The 27,394-nt window shown below is 39.3% G+C and overlaps 1 protein-coding gene across 3 annotated transcripts in view; it reads left to right on the top strand.

Annotated features, from left to right (window-relative positions):
- TTC17 (tetratricopeptide repeat domain 17) overlaps window positions 1-27,394 on the top strand; it is an 85,779-nt gene that overhangs the window by 24,248 nt on the left and 34,137 nt on the right. Inside the window, exons 7-17 of one of the 3 annotated variants that reach the window (XM_034769633.1) lie at window positions 2,275-2,419; window positions 2,849-2,988; window positions 3,254-3,356; window positions 3,975-4,032; window positions 5,177-5,289; window positions 6,950-7,096; window positions 7,635-7,750; window positions 8,185-8,359; window positions 8,963-9,040; window positions 11,971-12,195; window positions 15,899-16,085. In XM_034769633.1, the coding sequence (XP_034625524.1) occupies window positions 2,275-2,419; window positions 2,849-2,988; window positions 3,254-3,356; window positions 3,975-4,032; window positions 5,177-5,289; window positions 6,950-7,096; window positions 7,635-7,750; window positions 8,185-8,359; window positions 8,963-9,040; window positions 11,971-12,195; window positions 15,899-16,085 (1,487 nt within the window). Of the gene's footprint in view, window positions 1-2,274; window positions 2,420-2,848; window positions 2,989-3,253; window positions 3,415-3,974; window positions 4,033-5,176; window positions 5,290-6,949; window positions 7,097-7,634; window positions 7,751-8,184; window positions 8,360-8,962; window positions 9,041-11,970; window positions 12,196-15,898; window positions 16,086-27,394 lie in introns of all 3 variants that reach the window. The other 2 variants (XM_034769634.1, XM_034769632.1) reach the window with 2 other exon arrangements.

The raw sequence follows: 27,394 nt of genomic DNA, 5'->3' as shown, positions 1-27,394 counted from the left end.
TCTGCTTTCTGTTTATCCTAAACAGTACACAGTTTTTTAGTTACTGAAAATTGTATCCTAAGAAATAGATGATAGAGTCTACTGAATAGAGACTGCCAGAGTTCCGCTATTAAGCAGCTATATTTTTAAATAGTTCTTAAGAGCGGGAAATAGCCAGGAGGTAAAGACTGAAAATTTTATTAAATTTACATTAGAATTGTGCAATCTTTCACTTCAGTAATCCACAAACCTGACAGTACCAAAAGAATGACAATCTTGCTGCTTTTTAGTAGAAATTTATTGGCCAAATTCTGTAGAGAAGGTATGAAATGTGCTGCAGAACAGTTGGCACAATGAGATGTGAACATAACCAGCACTAAGCTACTTGTGTCGAGGCACATCTTGTAATGGAGTCTTGTCAGATTGGGAACACAGGAACAACGGTGGCTGCTGCAATTTTAGGGCTCCAGTAGTATCCCTGGAGATTCTCTAGTCTGGTGGGAAGGATTATTCTCTGGCTACTAAATCTGTGATCGTCCCCCTAGATGAATGCGTAGCGTTCTATTGTATCAGGAAAGTACACAGTGATCAGGAAAGTGCCACCAACAATATTAATATCCATTTAAAGCCACTCTTCAAACATCAATTTTCAAAATCCAGTGGCTTTCCAAGAAAACACCATTTAGAAAAGGTTAACCTGGGACAGCAATACAAGAGAGGGTAGACACTACCTATAAGGTGCATTAATTAAAACTGAAAACTGATGACTCAGAAGTTGCAATGTATGGTGTTTGTAATTAACCTCAGTGTTCTTATCGCTTCTTATCCTACATGGTTGGCACTGAAGAAATCTCTGCTGTGCCATTGGGAAGGTTGTGTAGCTGAATAGTGGTGGCTTTCTTTAGAGGTTATAAACCCACTTTTGATTTCATTCTCAAAACCACAACTTGAGGTTGGCTGTAGGTGGCTGAAGCACGATATGCTATCTTAGTATATTCTAGTAAACAGTACATTCTAGTTTTCTGAAACTTGCAAGATGGCACTTCAGCAAATTCTATAAATACCTTAATGAGGCAAATCCTGTTTGCTCATTCTGGGTTATGATGTGACTTTTGGAATGATAAAGGACAAAGAGGATGGTCTTGTAGTTAAGACACTGGTCTGGGATGTAAAAGATCTAGGTTCAGTTTCTAGCTGTGCCATGAAATCATGATCTTGATGCAAGACATTTAATGCCTTCGTTGTCGGTTACTCATCAGCACAATGTGGATAATACCTCACAGGGATGTTATAATGATCAATCCATAAATATTTTATGATATGCACAGATACTATTGTGAAGAGATTCAGTAATGTACCTAGTTTTATTTTAAATGTTTGTTGCTCTATGGTTCTGGTTTGATTCTGGGCTGGTAAATGAAGCTTGAGTAGTTGAGTATAGATCATATACACCATGTATGAGAAGTAAAGGTTACATGTACATTTTATTTTAAAGTACACAAATGGAGTATAAAAAAGAAAAACAGTACAACCTTTTCATAAACATAATGCCGTCCATCCAAATGACACCTTGGCTGGAACAATACAATATTAAAAGTTAGTTTCCCTGTCTGTGAAAAAACTACTCATTACTCAGTCAATGTAGAAGCCTGTTTGGGTGAACATACTTTTAGAATATATTTTGGGTAGATCAGTGGTTCTCAAACGGGGCACACATACCCTGGGGGTTTGTAGAGGTCTTCCAGGGAGTACATCAACTCATCTACATGTTTGCCTACTTTTCCAGTAGGCTACATAAAATGCACTAGGGAAGTCGTTACAAACTAACGTTTCATACAGATAATGACTTTTTTTATACTTCTCCATATACTATACACTGAAATGTAAGTACAATATTTATATTCCAATTGATTTATTTTATAATTATATGGTAAAAATTAGGAAGTAAGCAATTTTTCAGTAATAGTGTGATGTGACACTTTTTTGTATTTTTATTTCTGATTTTGTAAGCAAGTAGTTTGTAAGTGAGGTGAAACTTCCGGGTAGGCAGGACAAATCAGACTCCTGAAAGGGGTATGGTAGTCTGGAAAGGTTGAGAGCCACTGGGCTAGATCATGCAATTAAGGCATGAAGTCAGCATTGCATACTTGCAACGTTTACTAGCTGCTGTTATTTTTGGAAAGTCCTTGTAATATGTGCCTGGAGAACACATGAGAAGCGAAGCATGCATAAAGAAACCCATTATCAGACATCTTTTTTATATGTATATCTATATTTTTTTCCTCCTTTCTCTAGGCACAGTAAAGATATTGCACTGGTAAACTTGGCAAATATTCTACACAGGGCTCATTTCTCAGCAGATGCAGCCATCGTGGTCCATGCAGCTCTGGATTACAGCGACTTCTTTACCAGCTATTACACTTTGGGAAATATATACGCAGTAAATATGATTTTTATTTTCCAAGAACTGTAGAATATCAGATACTGTAATTTAATCGCTTTGGCTGTAGTTTCAGCACTTTTAAAATACAGCACAATGATTAAATGATCCTGCAATAAATTTCACACATTGTTCAAGCTTGATGTTTAAGTTGGCTGGATTCAGACCTCTTTGCAGAGAAATTAATCTCTTTCAACTAACAAAGAAAAGCTTACGTCTGCAGTTGAAAACATCTCTTAGAGCAAGACCAGTCATCTAGCTGATTTACTGAACAACATGGTTCTAATTTCAGAGGAGATTGGCTGCTGATTAAAACAGAAATCAATATAAATTGAAGTAAAAAAACTGATCTTTATTAATCGCTGGAAGTGTTTCATTAAATATTGCTGAACAGTGGCTAACTTTCTCTCTCTCTCAATCATTCTTCAGATGCTTGGGGAGTACAACCACTCAGTCCTGTGTTATGATCATGCTTTACAGGCCAAACCAGGGTTTGAACAAGCTGTAAAAAGGAAGCATGCTGTCCTATGTCAGCAAAAACTTGAGCAGAAACTGGAAGCTCAGCATAGGTAACTGAGACATGAGTCCTCTGAAAAGCCTAACAAAAATTCATATGCAAGTGGTCTCATTCTCAATGTTCTGTTCCTGTGATTATTGCTCACCATTGCGGTAAAACGGTGATCTGTTTTAACTTACTACAGTTTACAACTGTTGCATAATCATAAATAATACAAATATTGTAAGCAACCAAAAGTTTCATGTGAATGTGAAACAACAGAGATGGCTAATGTTTAAAACAATTCAACATAAACTTTCCTGGTGTCAAATTTTAAGATCACTTCAGCGAACGTTAAATGAGTTGAAGGAGTATCAAAAACAGCATGACCATTACCTGAGGCAACAGGAGATCTTAGAGAAGCACAAGCTGATCCAAGAGGAGCAAATCCTGAGGAACATCATCCATGAGACACAGATGGCAAAAGAGGCACAACTAGGTACAGATTTTGTAATGAGTACTGAGTGTAACAAGTAAGAGTTAGTCACTTTCAGTCACAGCTTAATGGAGATATCCTATCTCCTAGAACTGGAAGGGACCTTGAGAGGTCATCAAGTCCAGCCCCCTTCCTTCACTAGCAGGACCAAGTACTGATTTTTGCCCCAGATCCCTAAGTGGCCCCCTCAAGGACTGAACTCACAACCCTGGGTTTAGCAGGCCAATGCTCAAACCACTGAGCTATCCCTCCCCCCTTTAAAGGGTGGGCTTAGCCGGCCAAGACTGTACATCTTGCAATCATAGAATATCAGGGTTGGAAGGGACCTCAGGAGGTCATTTAGTCCAACCCCCTGCTCAAAGCAGGACCAATCCCCAGACAGATTTTTGCCCCAGATCCCTAAATGGCCCCCCTCAAAGATTGAACTCTCAACCCTGGGTTTAGTAGGCCAATGCTCAAATCACTGAGCTATCCCTCCCTCAAAATCAAAATGAAATGGCCACCTAAGAGCATCATAACCAAATATGGGAGTGATCTTAGAGAAGCACAAACTGGTCCAAGAGGAGCAAATCCTGAGGAACATCATCCATGAGACGCAGATGGCAAAAGAGGTACAACTAGGTACAGATTTTGTAATGAGCACTGAGTGTAACAAGTAAGAGTTAGTCACTTTCAGTCACAGAAGTTGTGTGTGAAATGTTCTCGGATCAGTCCATGCGTTCTTGTCTGGCAAAGGCAAAAATCTATAAAACAGCACGCTTAGTTTCAGGAAGAGGGAGCATGTTCTGTTGTTCTTGGGGGCCCTCAACTAGTACAGCTCATGTTGATTGGCTTAATGAGGAACTGTAGTCCATCATAGCTAGAAATGGAAATGGTGAAAATTTTGAGGCCTTTGAATAATGGAGGCAGGATAATTGTGCAGGAAAACATCTGGGAAAAAAATCATCTTCCCACTCCCCCCCCTCCCCCCCCAGCCCCACCACTTAATACTGAACTATATTTGAATTTTGTTAGATAAGTTATTCTAAGGACTTATCTACATAGCAAGTTAGTGCTGGGTGTGAATCTGCAGTGCACTAGCTTGCCACGCGCTAACTCGCCATGTGGACTTTGCTACAGCGCACTAAAAGTTCTATAGTGCATTTTGATGTCCTCTGATTTCAACTACAGAACTTTTAGTGCACATGTCGTAGAGTGTTCGTAGCAAGGCAGTGTACTCTGTGTCCATACCTGGCACTAACTTGCTGGGTAGGCAAGCCCTAAGCTATAGGCTCTAGACTTGAGTGAATTCTGAGTAAATCCAGGACACTCAATGCACTACAAGAACAAACATTTGGAATGTAATGTCCTTTCTTCTGTGACATTTGTAGTTAAAGGATTAAATCAACCCTACATCTCCAGTATCTGAGCAACCCTTCCGTTTTCTCAGCAGCACTCTTGTGTCTATCCATTTGGAAAAGACTGACTGCCAAAAAAGCTGAATGAAGTGCAAAAGGACTGTAGGAAAATGAGTAGGAAATGCAGAATTGGGTATTTCAAATCCCAAACTCCATGCAAACTGTATTGCAGGAAGTGTAGTCAAATGTCATGTAGTCCTTTCCACAAATATTAGTTTAGCTATCTTCTTTCAAAGAGGAGTTCTCCTTTAATACCAGTCAACAAGATAGCTTGGAACTAGCCTCTGATAATGTGCTGTTTTTGGTCAGCTGAGAAACAGTCTGCTCTTTTACAGCAATGAACTTTTGTTAATGTTTGTGCTCCATAGGGAACCATCAGATATGTCGGCTTGGCAACCAACAGCACAGCTTACACTGCCAGTGGGACCAGCCTGTTCGCTATCACCGTGGGGACATTTTTGAAAATGTGGAATATGTTCAGGTTTGTCTACTATGAATTAGCACCATTACTAGCCACTCAAGCAACACAAGTCCTTGAGGCTGACGTAAGATGTCCATAATTGTTACCCCAAAAATACTTTTTTTTTCTTTTAATAGATCAAAATATAACTGTAGGAACTGTATAGTCCTGCTAAAAGAGTAAAAGGCACATTTTGCTAGTGTAATTTTCCTGTGACCCTTTTGCTGATAATGGGAGAACCGGAAATAACTCTGGATTTTGGCAGCCCATTGCCTGTTGTTTAAAGATTTTGTTTTGTTATATAGGGAGGGGGCAAAATGAGGGCTCTTCTCAACTATCTTTTTGGGAGGAAAATGTTCTAGAGTGTTTTGCGAAACCCCAACATTGCCCTGGAGTTTCCATCCCTATTTTTTTCCCCTGTGTATAGAATGCCCTCTTTCTACTACGTACAGGCATCAGATGATTTGAGAAGGAGTGTAGTTGTCTTGCATGAATATGCTAGATGTCATGTAGCTAGGAGTATGCCTCTAGAGATGTGAAACATCCATTTCCAAATCTGGTTTCCTTGAAGGACACAGCAAATGTACACTAGGTAACTAATTTACATAAAGAGACAAATGCCTTTAAGGAATTAATTTTCCCTTTGGAGCCACATATAATACTTCCTATAGAATAAGATAGCTGAAAAAATGTCTATATAAATAATTGTTGGTTTTTACTTTATATACGCTTTTAAAAATTATTTAAGATGGATAGCGATACTTCCTTCTTTCTAGACATTTTCAGTCCGTTCATCTTGATGAATATCCTAAAAACTTTTTGTAACATAATGAGATTTAAAGAGGAGGGAATTAGCATTATATACTTCCTAATATTCTATGTTGCTAAGAGTGAGAGTGGTAATGTGAGTTCTGCCCATCTAACAATGACTCTTAATACTAATAGAGGTGCTGCTGCTGTTCTAGTAGCTTAAAATATCAGCTTTTATGCTTTGGGTTTGATAGTGCCTGAAGAAAGGGCTGGTCCACACTAACCCCCCAGTTCGAACTAAGATACGCAACTTCAGCTACGTGAATAACGTAGCTGAAGTCGAAGTATCTTGGTTCGAACTACAATGTACTTACCGCGGGTCCACACGCGGCAGGCAGGCTCCCCCGTCGACTCCACATACTCCTCTCGCAGAGCAGGAATACCGGTGTCGACTGCGAGCACTTCCGGGATCGATTTGTCACATCTAGACAAGACGCGATAAATTAATCCCAGAAGATAGATTGCTTACCGCCGAACCCGAAGGTAAGTATAGACGTACCCAAAGGTTGAAACAATCTGCAAAAGTAGATATCATATTTGTAAAATGTTTTGCAAAGCCTGGTATTAATAGAAAGGGTTTCACAATATGTCTTTAAAAAACAATAAAATAGTATTTTGCTTTGAGCTGCATTTTCTCCTTACATGTTTGAAACCCTAATATTGTTCTAGTGCAAGAGGACCAGAAATGACTCATAAATTGACCAGTCTAGTTTTGCTGCCAAAGCTAAGGGAATTGCAAGAAGTAAACAACCTGCATAAGTGATGAAAAGCAAATCAAACTTACAAAATTCAGTGTTAGTAGTTCACTACCTTGAAAGGAAATACTGTCTAAAAATAATGATAATGTCCCTGTCATTTTCTTCTTTGACAGTTTGGAGAAGACTCATCAAGATCCAGTATGACATCTGTGAATTTGGATCTCCATGCGAACCACAGCGATCTCAGCCACTCTTTGCAGTCTTCTCCTGTTGCCCATTCTATTGTTTCACTGTGGGGCCTGGAATCAGATGCCTACAGGGTGAGCAAAGAGTATGAGCTCGCTCTTTTATACAGGGCTATCATGAAAGATTGTGTTCTCCTTTAGTAAAAATTTATTCTAAAGCAGCAGTGTCCAACCACTCATATGTAGCAGAACTTACGTGCCTGGTACTCCTGAGTTCTCCTTCATTGTCTCAGGTAGGCTGCTCTGCTGAGCACTAGTGGACTACTACTTCTGCCTGTCTCCCATTCATTTGTGTGAACTGTACCACACAATGTGAATTTGGGTTGCTCTCATGACTGCAAAATTGGGATTTAGAGTCCAAACCTCGGTTCATGGTAGAGCAGCACAATTCACTAAAAATAGAAAGTACTGTGCTGATACAACCGAAATCTTGGCTTGATAAATTGGGACAATTTCCAAAAAAGGCAGGAAACCATTATCTTAAGGGAAGAGTTTTTTTCTTTTTTGTCATCCTAGTGTATTCCTGAGGCATTCTTATCAGCTAGTTAATGTGAAGGTTAAGATTGATGAATTATTTCTCAATAGTTTAAGAATTTTTTTTCTTTGCAATTAGGATAAACAGCATATTCTTTGGCCTAAAAGATCAGACTGTGTAAAATCCTTTCCAACAATCCCGAACCCAGAGGAACTGCCAACCTATTTCCTGCCTCCAGAAAACAGAGGATTCAGGCAAGTGTTGATTAATCATAAAGTGAATTTCCCCTTGTATTGTTTAATTTGGTTGTAGTGATGTGACCACATTATGAGAATCTGGGGTCATGACCAACTAGTGTATTATTCTTTTAAGGTGGCTGGGTCTCCCTCTGGTTGGAGAAGATGGTGTGTCAATCTATCTGATTATAACAGGCAGCATTTGTGTTCTTTTGGAGGCTCTCCCTCTTCCCACTCCACAAGAGGAGTCACAGCCATCTAATGCTCTGTCCACCTTACAACTATAACCAAGTCAGGAAACCAGTTCCAAAATTACTATCCCCTTACCTGGATTTAAGATGGTTAAAATATAGTATGGACAGGACCAACCATGTGCCACTCAGCTGTTTGTGTGTTTACATCCCACCATTTGAAACATGAACTCATGTCTTCTCGGTTCTTTTCACTACCAGAGTCCATTCGATCCTGCGTAGCCCAGGAGAGGCCCATGTGCATGGAGAGGCCCAGCTGCCAGATTGTTCGTCTATTATTGATGTCCGTAACAATGAAACTCTGTACACATTGGTCAAAGAACTAGATGGTCATCTGGAGCTGAAATTTAAAATGCCAGATGATCATGCAAGACAAGTAAGAGGCACTGTTTTCATGGGTAACCTTTTCATTCTGAGTGTCTGCCTTTTATGGTCTTAGAGCTAAGGTCTTCAAGATTTGACAGATTCTGGCAACAAAAAGATGGGCCTGATTTTGCAAGGTACTCAGTACTTCCATAGGCTTCCCCTTGCTGGGAAGTGTAAGCTCTTAATATCTGGCATGAGATCCTATGACATGGCCTCTTTAAACACCTATCAAAAGTGTGTGAGACAAAAAATGATAGTTAATCTAGAAAGTACTGTTTTCTTAAACCTCTGAAGACCACATGAAAACTGTTCATTGGCTTTACCACCTCCTTGTTGGCACAGGAGAGACACCTGCTTATAGCTGTCTTTCCTTATTGCTTACTGTCCCTTGGTTGCTTTAATGGGTCTTTAGACTCTCCCCTCCCCCAGCCCACCAACAGTGCATCTGTAGTGGTCACTTTTCAGCTACAGTACAAAGAAGGGGCTTAGGAAATTTTAGGGTCATGAGACTTGAGCAACCCAAATAGATATATCCTGTAAAAACTGTGTTTGAGAGATCACTTTAAAATGTTCCTTCCTATTTTTTTGTTAAATGCCTTTTCATGTTGTTCAGATCTTGCATTCGCGTATCAACAATCAAACTATTACAGAGGAGCAAATAGGAGTATTCATCTCTCATGCTATAAAGAAAGTAAGTCAAGAATTGTAGTTTGAAGTAAATTTGAGAATTCTTGTTTATCTATGCGTGTGATAACTAGATTCATGCATCCAATGAAGTGGGCATTCACCAACGAAAGCTTATGCTCCAATACATCTGTTAGTCTTAAAGGTGCCACAGGAGACTCTGTTGCTTTTTATAGATTCACGTTGTTCAGTGGCACACTATTTACAATTTGCCTTGCCTGGGGAGTATAGCAGAGCTGAAATTTGTAACTTCTTTCGATCTAGGTTACACAAAGAACCACAAATGTTCAGAGAAGCATCCCTTTCACTCAGCTTACTCAGTGGACCCTATTATAGCTTCCTTCCTACATAAGAACACTGGTGGAGTGAGTGAATTTCATTCCTGTGAAAATTTGCAAGATATTGTGTGAGGGAATACAATGCCATTTCCTGAATCAAACAAATAATACCCCTGGAACTAACATGATAGACCTTGTTTTGCTTATGTTGTATTCCTTTCCCCCACCCTTTGTCTGGCTTGTCTGTTTAGATTGGTAGCTCTTCAGGCAGAGACTGTCTTAAGTGTTTGCACAGCACTTAGCACAATGGGACCCTGATCGTAAGTAGGGCCTTTGAGTGCTACCACAATACAAATAAGAATAGTAAATGTCAGGATGGAGGAAAACTTTTGGAGAAATCATATTAGATCTTAACAGATGTCAAATTAACTCTGTTGACATGCTGCCTTTCTGTGTGTACATCACGTTGGCAAAGCCTAAATACAATATGTGGAGTGTTTGTGCATCTTTTCGTTGCCCATAAGAAGGAGAACGGATCTGAGTGGTATTCATATTCTTGTGCACATAACAATCCTTTGCAGGCCTAATGTCTTACCTTCTGAGTTTTCTTCGGTGGCCATCTGAATGCATAGGTTTTTTCTTGGTAATACTCAGTTATTTCATGGCTTTAGTGCTGAAAAAACTTCTCCAATAAACAACTTCTTAACCAGTTAGAGCACGTCATAAGCATGTTCTTGTCATGTTTATGTGCACAAATTGCAGAGGACGGGGCATTTTCAGAGCAGAAGTTCAGCAGTAAGCATCATGGTCTTCCTGGGGAAAGACAAAATGTGTCTGCAAACAGGTTTGAATGTTTAAAGTAATGACAGCATTATGTTGAAAAAATAGGATTAAAGCCTTGGCAATACCCTTATAAGCAGTGCCATTGCTAAGTCATGCACAGCATTTATTAATTATTACTGTAGCACCTAGAAGTCTTAGTTATGGACCAGGACCCCATTTGTATTAGGCACTATACAAACAGAACAAAAAGACAGTCACTGCCCCCAAAGAGCTTACAAATGAAGTATATAATACTTGGATGCATACAGACAGGCCAATGTGGGGATTACATGGAAACAGTGAGACAATATTGGTCAGAATGATAGGCAGCATGTTGCTTGTCCCTGACAATGTGAAGGGAGGGAAAAGGAATTGTGCACAGAACCCTGCAGCTGTTCCATTGAAAATGATTTTATTTTAATTAGGGTGTCTTTTGCAGTTAGTAAAATCAGCTAAGAAAGCTGTAGTAAATCTGAAAATAACTGCTTCTGCTACGAAGTGCTGGGAGGAGGAACCAGAATTTACAACTGGAAATACAAAAAAATCAGTCTTCCCCCTTCTCCCCCCCCCCCCCCCCCCCAAAAAAAAACAAAACAAAACAAAAAATCAAAAACCTGAAATACAAAAGTCTTTCTAGAAAAAAAAGTTCTAGACGATAATAGCTTTTACTACAGTTATGTCTAGGACTAAAAACTAATTACTCCCTGCATACATAGACCATTGCATTTTGTACTATATTTTTTCGTGTGTGTGTGTTTCAGTATAGGGCCTAAGAATGCACCCCTGACATATCTGCATGCATGTGTGACATTATTCAGTTAGTGGTCTCATCAATAAGACTTACTCACACAAGTAACATTACACACGTGTAAATTGTTGCAGGATTGAAGCATTAGATTTGTCCTACAGTTACAGATTAACCAAGAAACATTGGAAAAGGGATTTGACAGCATATTAAGATATCCATTATATCTTGTAATGCAAATAAAACTTTTTGGTATAAGGCTGTTGATTCAAAAATGCTGAAGAAATACCATTATCTACAAAATTTACTTCTTTCTGAAAACTTTTACCCACTATGGTTATAAAATTTCTAAACTGAAAGAGAGAGCGTATTTGTTTTACATATTTTGTTGTGCATTTGACACAACTCTACATAATTAGTTTCATTGTTCCTTCTCTAAAGAATGAATTAGTCTGTTTATGTAACTACAGGTCAAGGGCCAGCTAAGAATAATCAGAAATCTGATTGTACATTTTATCCTTCTGCCCGACCATGTTTACTACTTTAAGTTGTGAGCATTTGGGTTCAGTGACTATCTTGCTATATGTTTAGACAGTTGCCAAGCACATTGTGGGCACTACCCAAAATATGAATGGATAGATAATTATTTAAAATAGGAAAATGTGATTCTAAAACCTCAAATTGGCTTTTTGAAACTGACTACTTCTCAAATTGATGGTTGCCACATGTGCAATGTGGGTCTTACACTCTGGAATGGCAAAGGGCTAAGAATCATTGATTCCTGTGGCCAGGCAGCATTAAAGGACTTTGTGGAAATCATTCGGGGAAATCACATGAATCAAGGATGCTATCTGAATGCTCTTGCTGAGCAACAGGTGCTACTAAATTAACATTAGTTCATCTATCCTGCACTTGTGAAGTTCAACTGGTAAGCTAACTACCTTCAGCCGAGGTAGAGGGTAGAATAAATTGTATCCAGTTCATAAAGCAATACACTGAGTTGCTTATGTTGGAGAGAATTTATGGTAAGTGATTGTATATTCCTGAAATGTTATGACTTTTTTTTTTTTTTTTTTTTTTTTTTCTTTTCAGCCAAGGGATCCTTTATGGCTTATGCTTAATGAGGCTGGACTCTACTGGCGTGCGGTTGGAAATAGCACCTTTGCTGTCACGTGCTTGCAAAAAGCATTGAACTTAGCCCCACATGAGTATCAGGATATCCCTTTAGTCAATCTAGCTAACCTTTTGATTCATTATGGTCTTCATCTGGATGCCAGCAGGCTCCTGCTAAAAGCTGTGGCCATCAATAATTCTGAGGTAAGGGTTGCTTTTGTATTAATTTAGTAATAAACAACAAAACTCTTCCTGGAAGATGATTCATTAATTCCCAACCCCAAGTTTTGTTCTCCTCATACATGTAATTCTTCAGGCATCTCATTTGGAATGTGTTCATTTAAGTTGCTGCTTCATGTTTGATAAGATCAGGAAATTAAAGTGCCAGATAACACTGGATGCTTACAATATAAATGTCTGGAAGAATAAATCGCTTTAAATATGGGTGACAAATTAGGTTGCTTCTGGACAACAGAATTCCAACCAGCTGGCTGGGTTTTTTTATTCAATTCCTGGCATCACTGGTATCTAAAATGGAGATTCTTGATGCTATGTTAACATTTAATCCTTGTGTGTTGGAGAAAAGAGAAACTATTACATAAAATGTGTTTAGATCAGGTTTGATAGGAGGTAAGCTATTGAGAAGTTGCTTCTACCCAGCAGTTTCACTAAGACTGGTTGTACATGAGGGTAAGTGTGGTCTTGTGACTAAAGCACAGGACTGGGAGTCAGGAGATCAAAGTACTGTCCTAGCCCTGCCACTGATTCATCACGTAATATTACTCGAGTAATTTACCTACTGTGGCTCAATTTCCCCATCTGTAAAATGGGGCTAATACATCTTCCCTATTTCATAGTGCTGTTGTGAGGATTAATTAATTCATGTTTGTAAGTGCTTTGAAGTTTTCTCTTGCATCTTCCATCAGAAATGAAAAGTGTGTGACTGTACCCTCTTCTTTTGGAAACTGATGATTGCACAATTAGATTTGGAAATCTACATGTACGTCTACATAAACACTTACTGCAGAACAAGCTGGGGTGTAAATCTACAGCGCTCCAGCATGCCATACATTAACTGTATGGACTCAGGTACTGTGCGCCAGAAGTTCCCTACTGCGCATTCAAACAACAGTAAATCAATGCACACTAGAAAGCTTTTAGTGAACAGCAGGGTCCATGCAGACCGTTAGTGCATGGCACTACACCCCAGCTTGCCGTATAGTGTTTGTGTAGCCATGCCCTCAATATTAGTCATCACTTAGCTGTGCAGAAGAGTTAATTTGGAATCTGCTGCCTCCCACATAATGGGTAGATAGATATAAAGATAAATAACATGCCTTTCAGAAATGTGGGAAGACAGTGCAGAACTGGATTATTGAAACACTAGCCAGTACTGTGGAACTTTTTGTTTTTTTTCTTGGGGTGTTGTAAGTACTTGGAAAATAATGTCTTCTCTTCACTTCAAGTTTAACCAATGAGTTCTTCATTAAAAGAATTCAAAGTGAGTTCCAATTGTCAGAACAAGACTGTTGCATTATCAAAGAAAATGCTGCTGATCAAAAGGTATTCCAAAAGAAGTAGTGTGCAAAAATAATCTCTTGGCTATCTAGATATCCAGTCATAACACACACCAATCTCTGCTGCCTGGATGATTCCTTTGTTTTCTTGATTAATCTTATGCATTTTACATTCTGTTCTTTTCATTTTTTTTAATGCCGCTTGTGTGAATAGACTATTGCAAAAGCTGTTGTATCTTTGCAAATATTTTGATTAACTTTATTTCTCATTAACTATAAATATGCCTGGTATAAAGTTATGGTATATTTCTAAATTTTGTAGAGTAAGTACTTTGTAGCCTGCAAATGATTTGAAGAAAATTTTCTCAGAGAAAACATTGAGATTCAGTTCTCTTTAAATATAAATAGACCATGTTTGCAACTTTCCTCCTTGTAATAAGAGATGTATATAACTACTGGATTGACCAGAAAAAATTGTGCTAGTCTTAAACAAAAACAAAAGGGAGAAACAACCCTAAGTTGTTTGTCTCACTCCAGTTCCCAGGGGACAAGAGTCCAAATCACAACTTCTCCTTCCCCCATCATATTTGGGGCCTAGAGTTGAGGCACTTCGGCAGTAGTATGGGAAGCTGATGGTTGCACAATTAGGTTTGGTTGCGTCTCCCTATGCTGTCCCTCTTATTTGGAAAAAGGACTTGAGTCTCCAGGGTTGTCAGTCCCTCCAGCACTACATTCACTTTAAAATAAGTGGAGAGGACAAAAATAGAATCAGCTGTGTAGCATCGGGGTATTTTTAATACAAGAGCTAGCAGCAATTTTGCAATAGTTTGAAAAGGAATCTAACTAGTTTAGATTGCAGATAAGTATATGAAAAAGGAGGATCATAAAGCAATGGATAAGTGATGAAATGTTTGAATTAGGAAATTGGAGGGAGGGAGGACGTGACAATACCCATGGTATTTAGAAACAGGTTGTACTACCAGGAGTTTCTTCAAATAGTTCTTCCAAAGGTTCTTCCAGTACCTTTGGCAAAACTCTACAGCAGTTCAAGACTAAGAGTATTGCAATCAAACTTGAGTGTGTCGTGCTATAGTGATGTCAGTTAACTTACCACAAAAGCCTGATATTAACAATGCTAACCAGACTGTGAATAGATTAGAGTTAGCATTTAAAGGGGATTCTCTGGTGTGTAAGGGAAAGACAAGCTGAACAAGAAGGTATGATTAACAATAGGGCAGGATGATTTGGGGCTTGTATGAATGAATGAGTTGCAATGAATTACCAAAGGCACCCAAGAAGTAGTACCACCAAATGAAGATAGCAACACGTGATGGGAGGTCATAAGAAGAAGAAGAAGAATCAATTAAACTGTCTGACTAAGGTTGGCTGGAGCATCAGACTGAACTCAAATTTGAATTAACTCTATGGACATGAATTAGTATCTTGTGACTTAATTGCATCATCAGATTGTTAAAAGCACACACTCTTCTGAAGTTTTTAATACTACAAGCAACATTTTTGAAAGCCATGACTAGTCTTAAAAGTTCCATGACAAGAAGTATCGTTTAGTGGAGGAAATTGGCTGCTCTGTTGCTTCAGCATGGCTATTATTCTGGTCACAGGGTTAAATGCAGCACTTAATTTCTCTACATAAACCATAAAGATGCTTTTGAAAACAAAGTGTAATGCTTCATTGTGTGCCAGGACTTAAATCACTGGATGATATCTAAAAATGCATGTCAAAGTTAGTTTTGAAGAATTATTACAATGTCTTTTGTCTCTGCTACAAGAGATTGCTCTGGGCTAGTCAAAGTTATGAGTAAGAGTGTTGGCTTACTACTGCAAAGAATTGAACAATGGGCCAAAAGACACAAATCCCAAGTCAGTGTGAAATTGGAGCTCTGAGTAATTTAATTATTTTCCGGAGAACAAGAAGCTTGGATTGGCAAAAGACTAATCGGCACTTCCATCCCATATTAGATCTCCTGTTACGTGGTACCTTTTGCTTTAGACTGCTTGGCTCCTTACTAAAAACTCCCCTAAAACATTTCCCTTCACATTCTTTGCTGCCATATGTAGAATGTGCTATGTTTAAGATGGGCTGTAAATAAGTGGTTTGTTACACTTGTGGGTATATCACAGATTTGTCATTTTAAAAACCTGAAATCCTAAGCACACCCAGTATGTCCAACTAATTATTGGTTTTAAAACCAATAATTTAGGTTGATTATTCTGCATTCTAGGAATAAGCAGTCCCTTATGCCTAAGACCCTTCTAGCTGATTTGGGAGTGTGGAGGGCATGAGACTTGGTCTATTGCAATAGCTACCTTCAATTTTGAACTGGGAACACATTTGTTGTGCTGATACAAGGTTGCTTTTCTCTTTGCAGCCCCTGACTTTCTTGAGCCTAGGAAATGCCTATCTGGCTCTGAAGAATGTCAGCAGAGCCTTGCAAGCCTTCAGGCATGGGCTGGATTTAACTACAAAGTGTCAGGAGTGTGAGAGCAACCTGAAGTTGATCCGCTGTCTGCAGTTTTGTCCTTTTGTGTACAACATCACCTCTTCTGTATGCAGTGGTAAGCAGCTGCTGAAAAATGGTCAAAAAGTGACATAGCCTTATAGTCAGAGTTCATTCTACTCGAGTTCAAGACCGCTGTATTCTTTCCCAAGAATCATCCCATTTCCCTCTGTTTACACTCCTCTCTGCCAGCAAGGACTAACATTGAGACATATCTCCTCTGGGAGAGAGGATAGTACTCCATTCAGAGCTAATTCAGGTCTACTTATGTTACTAGAGGTGCTGCAGTTAAGTACAGAGAACATGCTGCCTTCACAGCAACCTAACCCCTCGTTTTGTAGGTAATGAGGGTTGAATCCATGTGTCTCCATGTCATTGCACAGCTATAACTGGTGTGTTACTCTTAGCCCCCTTATATGCCCATTTAAGTTCTTCAGACAAGTATTGTGAGATCTTTCTTTTAAATCTATAGGTTCTGGTAGGGAATATTGTCTATTATAGTTAATTTTTTAATCCAGTACTTCCAGGCTTGAATAATAGATTTTAAATGGCATTTACTTTTTAGAAATGCTCCATAATGCACTCTTACTACACTACATGATCATTTCTTTATTCATGCAGGACCTACAGTAAGTGTTTCTGAATTTCTAGTTGTTTTTTTTTTTTTTTAAATCCACAGTGAGGTAGGGGCTGAAAAAGACATGTTCTTTTAAAAATATGTCTGGAGATGTGATGCTTTGTTGCCATTAATGGCTACTCTAAGATCCAAAGTACAACCTTCTGGAGCCAAATGAAATTGAGTGAACCTTCCTCTCATTGAATATTTGATGTCTTTTATGTACTTGCTAATGGTGCATGTGCTGCTCCCAAGCTATCCTGAAGACCATTTCTGAATGTATTTGGCAGTCCCTTTTCTGTGAAACCATCACCAAGGGACACTTCTGGATGATTTTACTCAGTATTTAAATGAAAGCCTCATATGATGAGATAAATGTGTTTGATTTTAATATTACTAATACCTTCCCCTAAGGATTTCCCGAGTTCCTGAAAATGTATGGGAACAAATCTCTTCTCTGATTTAGCATCTGGAATTGAACACTTTAAATATATACCAAGAAATATGTTGGCCTTTGATCGATGTGAATGCAACACATCACAGGTGATCTTCCAAGACTATGCCACCAGCGTAATATTATTTCCTGATGCATTTGCACATTTTCATTTCATTATTTGGTGCACAAAACAAAAAACCTTTGGTTGGCCTTTATAAATATATTTTAGTAGGTGGTGTTACTGCCCAAGTGTTAGGCTTCTCATTTACCTCCATTCCAAAACCCTCTTTCCTGACGCTGACTTGGAAGGAGCTCTTCATTCTGGGTTACCATCCCTAAAATCTGTTAAAAGTCATTTCCCAAATGGTGTGTCAATTTGAAATGTTTTCCCTTTCAGTTTTTCCAGCCAGGATGGAACTGTACTGCAGCCTTTCGTGTGGCTTATAAAAATCTTCCTGTCTTTTTAAAATGATTTTAGTGGGGTTGGTTGCTTACCTGAATCCCTAGAACCTTACTGGACTGAAACCTTAACAAAAGCCAATTCTATTTTGAAATAGAAGCAGAAAGAAAAGACACTTTTTTACATTACTCTATTTAACATGACCCAAGAGTCTTATGAACAGTGGCTCTGTCTGAAACTACCTGTGCTTCTACAAGAGTTTTTCAGTCTCGCAGTTCCTTGTATGTGCACCTTCTTGATCGCCTCACCACATTTGAAAGTGTACTTCAACAAGTGTTAATTGCTGCTGTTAACATGGTTTCCCTAACCAGGGCTTTTATTTTCTGTTCATGTTATAACACAGGGTTGTAGACCACTTTAGGAGACTTACATGGTTCTCAGGGGATGGGAGGGTGGGGAACCTCTGCCCACACTGCTTGTGAAAACTATGCAAACAGTATGGCTTTTGCTAATGTGAGCATGTGTTAACAGAGCAGGAATGTTTAACTGTGAGGTCCTGTAGGGAACCTGTAAGGCTTATAATCAAAAGGGAAGCTGAACATTTACCAGGTATATTAACTTCATTAATGCCAGAAATCAAGTTTCTAGGTGTCTTGCCATACATTTGTACTGTTCCCTTTTTTTGTGCCTCTTCATGTCATGCTGCTCCTTTGTATTATAGAGATGGGAGAGACCATCTAGGTCAGTGCTTCTCAAAGTGGTGGTCCGCAGACCGCTGCCGGTCCGCAAGCCATCGGCTGCCGGTCTGTGGTGAGTTTCCTCATTAGAGTGTTGAATAGGATAATAATATGGCACTGGTCCCTGGCACATTGGGAAAAAAAATTGCCGGTCCCTCACATCAGATAACCTATATCAGAGCTTCTCAAGTTATCTCATGCATCACTGGCCAATGCAGAACAATTAGAAGTATGAAATTGACACATGGTGTAAATGTCTTTGTTTTATTGAAATGTTTTTAAAATAAACTTACCAGTGTATTCAACCTTGATATTGATGAGTTTTCTGGTTTAAAACATGGGTTTAAACCAAAATCTAAAGAATGCAAAAATGGACTTGTTTGTCTTTCTTTTACGGGGAAGAGAAGAAAGACCATTCTAGGATGCTGAGAATGGTTTGGGAATTTTTATTCATTGCACATTTAGGCTACACCTACACTACAAGCTGGGGGTGTGATTCCCAGCTCATGTACACATACTCATGCTAGCTTGGGGAGAGCTAGCATGATTATAAATAGTAGACTATAGCCTCACAAGTACAGGCAGCATCCATGCTGAGTAGGTACACATGGGTTTGTACTCAGCATGTCTAAGCTGTGCTACTGCTGCCCATGCTTCCATGGCTACGCTGTTTATAACTCATGCTAGCTCTCATTGAGTATGTATGCAAGCTGGAAATTGCACCCCTATGCCATGGTGTAGTTGTAGCCTCAGATGGACTGAAAAGGAAAATATACATAGGTTGTTGGAAAGTGGGGGCCAAGACTTCAAAAGTGTCTGAAATCATCATAAGTGTACACATACTGAGAGTGCACAGACAAATTGGGGTTTGCACAGAGATACCTACATGTGTGCACATGTATTTTGGGTTGTCCCTGCTTGTCTCAGGCCTGCACACAAGTGTTTGCACAACTTTGAAGAAATCACGATTTTTAGTGGTAGGATTTTAATTTCAATTCTAGCTTTTCGATGAGATCGGTTTATTGTGAGGTTTAGTTAAGAACATAATTATTGTGGGACAGGCACATATATCCCATGATTTAATTGCTGTTTAGTATTATACCATCTTATGAAATACAGTAAGCCATAAACTGTTTAACCAAAAGGATGAACACTGCATTGCAAATATGTAAAACAACCCACAGTGTTCTCATCTAAAATCTGTTACATCTTAAGGTATTTATAGAAACATATGAGAAGTACATAAGTAACTTACTAAGAAGTACATGAGTAATTTACTATGAGATGCACTTGCTGCTGCTGGCTTCATAGTAAATTGAAACACTCTCTCAGTGATAAGATGCATACTGCGTACTTATATGCGGCTTACTAAATCATACATTTTAGAAATGGAAAAAGACCAGTCCTTCCACTGCCAGTGCAGCACATTGTCAAGCATATGTTTGAATAATTTCAGCAATGGGGATTCTGTTGTTTGCCTTGGGGCACTCTTCCAGAGCCTAAATGAATTATTGCTAAAAATAGTCTCCTGATGCTCATGATGTTTTTCCCCCTTTTTCAGCTTTGTCCCATTGTTTCTATATATACACACACCTGGTGGGTCAACCAGCATAATTATACACCCACACCACTCCTTAATTTTGAAGCCCTTCACATGTGTTGCCAGATATAAGAGCACTCTTGCAGCATGTGTTATGCTTAAAACTCAGAACCTGGGAATTAAACTTTTGTATAATCCCTGGCCTTTGATAAGTATTTGTCTTGCGTTCTTTAAAAGAAAACTAGCAAGGTTGCCTGTGCTTCAGTTTACAGGCATGTGTGCATGTTGTATTATCCCTGTGCTCTGCCTGTCTGCTACATAACTATGAATTGGGACAGGTTGCAAGACACACAAGGTATTGACTTCTTATTTGCTTTGATTCTGTGCCTGCTTACAAGAAAGGAGCAAATGGGCTCAGGGAGGAATTTGTGAAGCAGCATGGTCTAATGGTGTGAGCATGGGATTAGGAAGTACACGTTGCTGAACTGTAGTTTTGGCTCTTGCATAGACTGTTTGTGAGGCTCATGTATCTTTTCTGTTTTGGTTCTGTAAAATGAGGGTAACTCATCCCTACCTCTTAGGAATGTTGTGACACTGGATTAATGTTTATATAGAACTTTTGAGGGTGTGCTATAGGAATGCTAATTTTTTATTGGATGCTTATTACTGCTAGATTACTCACCCCGCCTGAAAACAACCACCATCTGAGTAGCAAGCTTTATTTTCCTGCCATCTTTGTTTTGCGGGGAGCTGACTGACATATTGGAATCAGGGCACTTAGTGTCTGAAGCAGGTTAAACTTAACAGTCCCACTCTATCTCATTTTTATGTTTAGTTTTCACCTTCCAGATCTAGGGCACTAACCCAGTACTGTTGAGGTTGGGTTTTAAACACTGCAAGGGAATGGGTTAAATCCACAAAACCGTTTTCATTGTTTGTCAAAAATGGTTGATAAAAACCTACCCTTCCGTGTCCCTATAAATACCCACAGTGATATTAAACTCTTTTACTTTCAGGTTTCTAGACAGGCAATGTCACCGCAGGAAATGTGTTTCTGTCAACAGGTGAAAATTATGGACTCTTGTTGTTGATAAATAAGAGTCTTTAGGCACTATCATTCTAGCATCTGCGTTCACTTTACATAATTTAGACCAACAGAAACACTTCCCCAATTTCCTTGGAATGGGGGGAATACCAACCAAGAGACTAACTGTCAAGGGTCCTACCTATGCTGGCCCTTGGAAAGTGATGTGGGAGCTCAGATGTTTAATTACCTGGAGATCAGTTATTAGAAGAATGCCAAGTCAAGTATTTCCTATACATATTAAACATAATTGGAAGGACAGGCAGCACAACAGCTGGTTAAAGTAGTCTTAAAGGGTGTGCAAGTAACAGGATCAAAGAAATTGACATAAAGGACTTAAAATGCAAACAGGAAACATTGGTCAACTCCATAGCATCCCAAAAGCTACTTTCAGGAGTTAGTTGTTCCTGTCAACTATATTCTTCTGGTACTGCCAGTGCAGCAAGCTGCAGATGTTCCGTCTGATAATGAAAAGAACTCTGTGGTGGATGTTATTGCATTTTTTTTATCCCTGAACAGCTGTGAGAGGTTAAAAACCTCATATTAACATAAGACGCTTCCTCTTTGAAAATTCTTTAACCCTTTGGAAAGCAGTTGTCCTTACACTGCATAATGCCATAATCTGAACACTCAGATGTTGGAAGTGCTGCTTGCCATAGCACAGAGTAACTTTGAACTCCACTAAAGATTAAAGTTGGATCATTTCTCAGGTGACTGCTGAAAAGAGGCAGCTTCTGTAGTATGGGAGCTTCCCATGCCCTGTGCTCAAAAAAGCTGCTTTGTTGCATATAATGCTAAACTATAGGCACGCAAAAACCCCTTTATTTTTAAACAAAATATTTATTTTGCCTATATGAATAATTACACCCCTCTTTCTAATTGTTTCCATTTGTATGATCTCCTGGCCTCAAGTTGTGTTGTCATTTTAAAAAGCAAACCTTTTTAAAAGGAAGATTTAAATACCCCCTAGTATATAGACTGAATACATTTTCTTCCATTTTGAAATCATAATTTGTTTTAATGATTTAGACTTTCCAGTGTCTTTTCAGTCTCAAATTGTCTCTGACTTATACGCCAGGTGGGTGTGCTATTATTAAATATTCTAGTTCTTGTGCCTTTTTATTGGTTACAAAGTACAGGTGAAGTTTGCTGTAAGCTTTTCAGCATACACTATGTTCATACCACCATGTACTATGAATGCAAATATTTTTGCGTATGGGTGCCTGTTTTCCTAGGTAATATGCATTTCATCACATTCTTTTTGATGTTATGATGTGTATTTTGCAACACAGGTTATTTATTTAACAGCAGTTGTACACTTTATTTTTAAGAGGATGCTTTGGTTTTGGTGCCCTCTTGTGGTCTGAATATCCTACACCAGAGGAAATCAAAAGTTTGGATTCCTTCATCCACCTCCTTTTAAAATAAAGCATGGGGGAAAGTATCTGCTCCTTTTTAAAAAAAAAAAAAAATGCATTTTTTTTTGTTCTTTCTTTGCCTTTTCAAAGTTTATACACTTGGGGTGCTTAGACCATAAACCAAGTGATACTAGCTTCAAAGGAGAAACTATATGCTTGAGTCTCAACAGAACTTTTAGATAGGTACTATTCAAGCAGCAGATGCCCATTTGGTTGGGGAGATAGGATAAAGAACTGAGAGATTAAATGACTTGCCTAAATTAACATCACAAGTCAGTAGCAGACTCATGAGTGGAACCCAGGAGTCCAACTCCTCAGCAGCAGGCTGCAACCACTAGACCAGGGGTCGGCAACATTTGGCACACGGCTCGCCAGGGTAAGAACCCTGGCGGGCCGGGCCAGTTTATTTACCTGCTGACGTGGCAGGTTCGGCCGATCGTGGCCCCCACTCGCCGCGGTTCGCCATCCCGGGCCAATGGGGGCGGCGGGAAGCGGCGCGGGCCGAGGGATGTGCTGGCCCTGGCTTCCCGCCGCCCCATTGGCCCAGGACAGCAAACCGCGGCCAGTGGGGGCCGCGATGGGCCAAACCTGCCGCGTCAGCAGGTAAATAAACTGGCCCGGCCCACTAGGGTACTTACCCTGGCGAGCCGCGTGCCAAACGTTGCCAACCCCTGCACTAGACTACTTCTAGTTCTGTAGAGTAATATTTCATCCATACAAACTCTAAGCAAAAACACTTTCAACTGCTATACACTTCAAATAAAACTAATTATGAAACACTTTTTTTGTGTGTTATCACCTATGGAAATATTTCATGTGAAATAAATTATGGAAAATACCTCTGTCCTTTACGTACCTAGGATTGGACCCTAGGATAGTCTGTGGAGCATAGTTAGCCTTGCCGTTCCAAATGGAAAGCTGCTAAAGGTATCCTTTCCACAAAGTTTGTCTTGGATATAGTCCATACACATTTGTGCTTATTGTATTGGTATCAACTGAGGTTTCCCTTGCTCAAGCTGCTTTAACTTGCTTTTTCTTAAAGACATTCTCATCTCTATCTAGAGGTGTCTGGTTTTGATATTTTTTTAAGGTAAGTTCAGAATCTAATTTTGTTGTAGAGTTGTTTGCTCCAACTAGAAACACACACAGTTTAAGACCAGAATGGGCCATCATGATCATCTAATCTGACCTCCAGCACATTGCAGGCCACAGAATCTCACCCATGCACTCCTGTAATAGAGCTGTAACCTCTGACTGAGTTACTGAAGCCCTCAGATCATGATTTAAAGACTTCAAGTTACAGAGAACCCACCATTTACACTAGATTAACCTGCAAGTGAAACACACATTGACTGGGTTAGATTCTCAAGTGAGTATTTTCATTCAAATAAAGCTTATCCCATTTCTTAATGACTCCCTCCCTTATCCGCTGAATGGAGGATGCTTGACCTCGCCTGAGTTTTCATTATTTAGAGGTCATTGTTAGTATGTCCCTTGAATTCGGTATGCGTTAGAGGGAGGGAGTTAGCCTGTTGCATTTATTTCTTGTCCTTCTACTGTCCTACTAAGTTTAACATCAATCAGGTCTTGTCTGCCCTTGAAAGTTAGTGTGGATTAAGGTAGGGTGTGAATTTAAAGCACAGTAGCTGTTCCTTATAAACTCCATGTCTTGACATTCTCGTTCTGGAAAAAGAGTGCCTTGTTCCTTTTCATTTAACCCACTTTTTTGTTCTGGTATAAAAATGTTTCCACATGGATTTGCTCTGGAACTTTGTGTAGACATGCCCTCAGTTACTTCTATAGCAAGATAAACTCTCTGAAGAGTAGTTAGGGAGAGGGAATTACATTAGGATTTGTCTTGGAGATTTTGTTTATAACATAATTAAGAAACCCTAAATATCTACTGATGGCTACCCTTTGTTCTTCAAAGGTTTTGACAAATATGTACTTATTCTGTTGGCAAACAACTAAATAATGGCAATATTCTCCCTGTGGATTGAACTTTTTTTTCTTACCACTAACCCTGGGATCTGAAAGTCAAGCTGGATTCTTTCTGCCCTAAGCATTGTCAGCAACAGAGACCCTGCAATTGCATTTCAGTTAACGGATCTGTTGCTTTGCAGATAGAATCAGGTCACCTTCTCTTGTTGGCATTGCAGAGCCAATGCAGTTTAGAGTGGTTCGAAGTGGTTCAAATTTAGTCTAGTCAGTAAAGTGAACAGATGTGCCTGATTCCACACAGATCTATTGAATAAGAGTGGTACTTATTCCAGTTGTTTTCTCTTTAGAGGTAGACCCAGCAGTGATGGATATCTAAAGTTTTGCAAATCCAAGGGAACTCATTCTGGTAGGGCCTATAGAACTCTTTTAATTGGTCTTCTGGTCTCTCACTGATCCTCTGGTTCCAAGCTACAGTCTCACCAGTCCCAAGGAGGGAGGCAACAGTTCCCTCTTCCCTTGCAGCTTCTTTCAGTAATCATTCAAACCAAGAATTGATCATTTAAAAACCAAAATCTGCTTTGGTTTAGTTCCACATTCTAAGTAGCTAATCCATTGGATGTGTCTTCACCACATATAACTAGGAGACAGTTTTTTGTCAAAGAATTACTCTAGCAAACAAGATTCCTGCCTTTGTTGCCTTAATGTAGACTTTCTGGTACTCTCAGGACAAATTTGTGCCAAGGATGGCTGCTTGAATGAAGTCCTTCCCAGTAGACTTTCTTTCTTGTCTAGTGGGTCTTTTGTGCAATAGATGTAAGCCAAGGTACAGTAGTTTCCAAACTAGCTTGCTCCCATGGAAAGTGAAAAGAGATAAGATTCTTCACAATAATTTCCTGTAACCGTTTCCCTCTTCCCGCCCGCCCCAAATTAAAAACAATTTTATTATTTCCCTATCCATGTATACACCACATTTAAAAATCCTCTCATGTAGTGCTGGGCACAACACTGAATTCTTAGCAACCTGAGTCCTGCAGCAAGGTTCTGCAGGGAGGTTTAACAAAGTAGTTGTGGGTCATTTCCAAATTACTATGGTCTCTTGGGGAGCACTTCATCTCTTTGAGTTTGATTCTTTTAGACCACATTAGACAATGCTGTTCAGAGTATAGAAAAGGGTAGAAAAGATTGGATCCACCTCAGGGTGATCCAGAGCAGATGTGAGTTGTCTAGAGTACAATTGGAATAGGGATGCCTGCTTCTATCTTACATTAGGGACCCAAATATGTCCTTATTAGCAACTTGCCAGGATTCTGATGGTTGTACCCATTTTGGTTAAGCTGGAGATACCTTTTTAACCTCAGAGTGTGGCCTGTGGAGATTGAAGGGCCTACCATGCAATGCTTTATATTCAGGTTATATCAGATCAGCATTGCTTTGAGCAATTGGACTGAGATGATGGAATGTATGCTGGCAGTGGCACCTGTAGTACTAGTATCACTGGGCTATATAACCCTACTCAAGGAGAAGTTGAGCCCAGGCCTTGTCTAACTCCACAGCCATTTTTGGCCTATAAGATAGACTTTGGTTACCCGTGATTTATCTATTTTATTGCCTTGTTTTTCTTTTGCCTGATCCCGATTCTTGTGTTGTCTGTCTTGCACTGTTTTGAGTGCCCTCAAAAGCTCTAAACCTATAACCTAGTATAGCTACCAGTGACTGTGGAACTAAGACAATTGAAAGCTTCCCTACAGAAGGAAATGGGTTTTCCTTGGGCCAATATTTACTTGGGGGTGGGGGGAGAGGGGGCGGTGTGGTCTTTCCAAACATCCCACTACAAAATCCCTATCCTAGCTGTTGGAAGGAGCTTGGTACTGATTTAACAGTGGGGAAGAAATCCTCAATATTGGAGCCTAAAATAGTGTGTCACTGGCAGTACATCGGCCTTATTTTGCTTTCACATGCTATTCTTGTCAGCCTTCACTTTCTGCAGGGATTCCTTGGCCGCGCTCTTGAGGAAGCTAATCCTACTTATTGAACCTTGTGGTCTATAGCCAAGAGGGAGACATTTATTTTTAGTCTTCTGCATAGTGGGTGATGTCCCTCACTGTATTGCTTCTCTGGGCTGCCCCTCTTAAATTCTTTCTCTGGCCAAGGATTCTTGCTTACTTAACAGCTAGAACTACGTTGACATTGAGTAAACATGGGCTAAATTGCTAAATCTAGGGACAAAATATTGAAGGTAAGACCTAATTTGTAAAATGAAAAGCAAATGAGAGAAGAAATCTTCCACAGCTGCTTCAGTAATTTTACAAAAGCCTGAATTTCTCTTTTTTTTTTTTTTTTAAAAGTAACCAGTGTGATATAAAATTGGTTGCATCATATAAACTTTAAAGACATTCATAGTTTTGTTCCAAATGTGGCCTATATTTAAAAATTGTAACCTGGTAGGAAATGTCCCATTGACTCACCATTTTTCACTATATAATGACTTAGAAACTTTAAGACAAATTAGTGAAGGTTGTGTTTTTGTTTTATTATTGGTCTCTGCAAAAACAAAACGTGAACTCCTCAGCCCTTGCTGCCAACTAGCAAGCAGTTTTCTCAAGTTCTATCACCAGTGATACTGTGTAAACCAAAAACGGTAATTTTGGCTCATTTGGGAACAAAACGAAGCATCCAATGAAACTGAGGCATCAAATGTAAAAAGGATAAAAGAAAACACTTTTTTACACATTCCATTATTAATTTATGTATCTTGATGGCCCGATATATCTTTAAAGCCAAGAGCTCACTGGGATTGGAAACAGGTTTAAACAGTTATATAGACAATGAGAAAGTTCACAGTTACATTAGATATGGCTGGGGAAAAAATATGGGATATAAATTCTTGTCCTTTAGGCCATAAGCCAACTGCTAATTGCCTAGAATTAGCAAGTAATTTCCCTTACGGGTAGGTTATTCCATAATTGCCCATTAGAGGTGTTCTTGCATCTTTCTCGGCAGCGTCTGGTACTGGCCAGTGTGAGAGACCTAAAATGAGACTTAGATAGACCTCTGGTCTGATCCAAAATGGCTATTCCTACATTTCTAATAAATGTGTGTCAAATGAGTAAGAAGAGAATAATTATTATAGAGAAAAGTAATATGTTATTCTGGGCTCCTTTTAGATCCTGCAAGCAGAGCAGTGGTGGGCTAGGA

This window comes from Trachemys scripta, chromosome 4 (assembly GCF_013100865.1).
Source record: "Trachemys scripta elegans isolate TJP31775 chromosome 4, CAS_Tse_1.0, whole genome shotgun sequence".
In the NCBI taxonomy this organism is placed as follows: Eukaryota; Metazoa; Chordata; order Testudines; family Emydidae; genus Trachemys; species Trachemys scripta.
The sequence above is the reverse complement of the archived record's forward strand: the minus strand, read 5'-3'. Positions and strand labels throughout refer to the sequence as shown.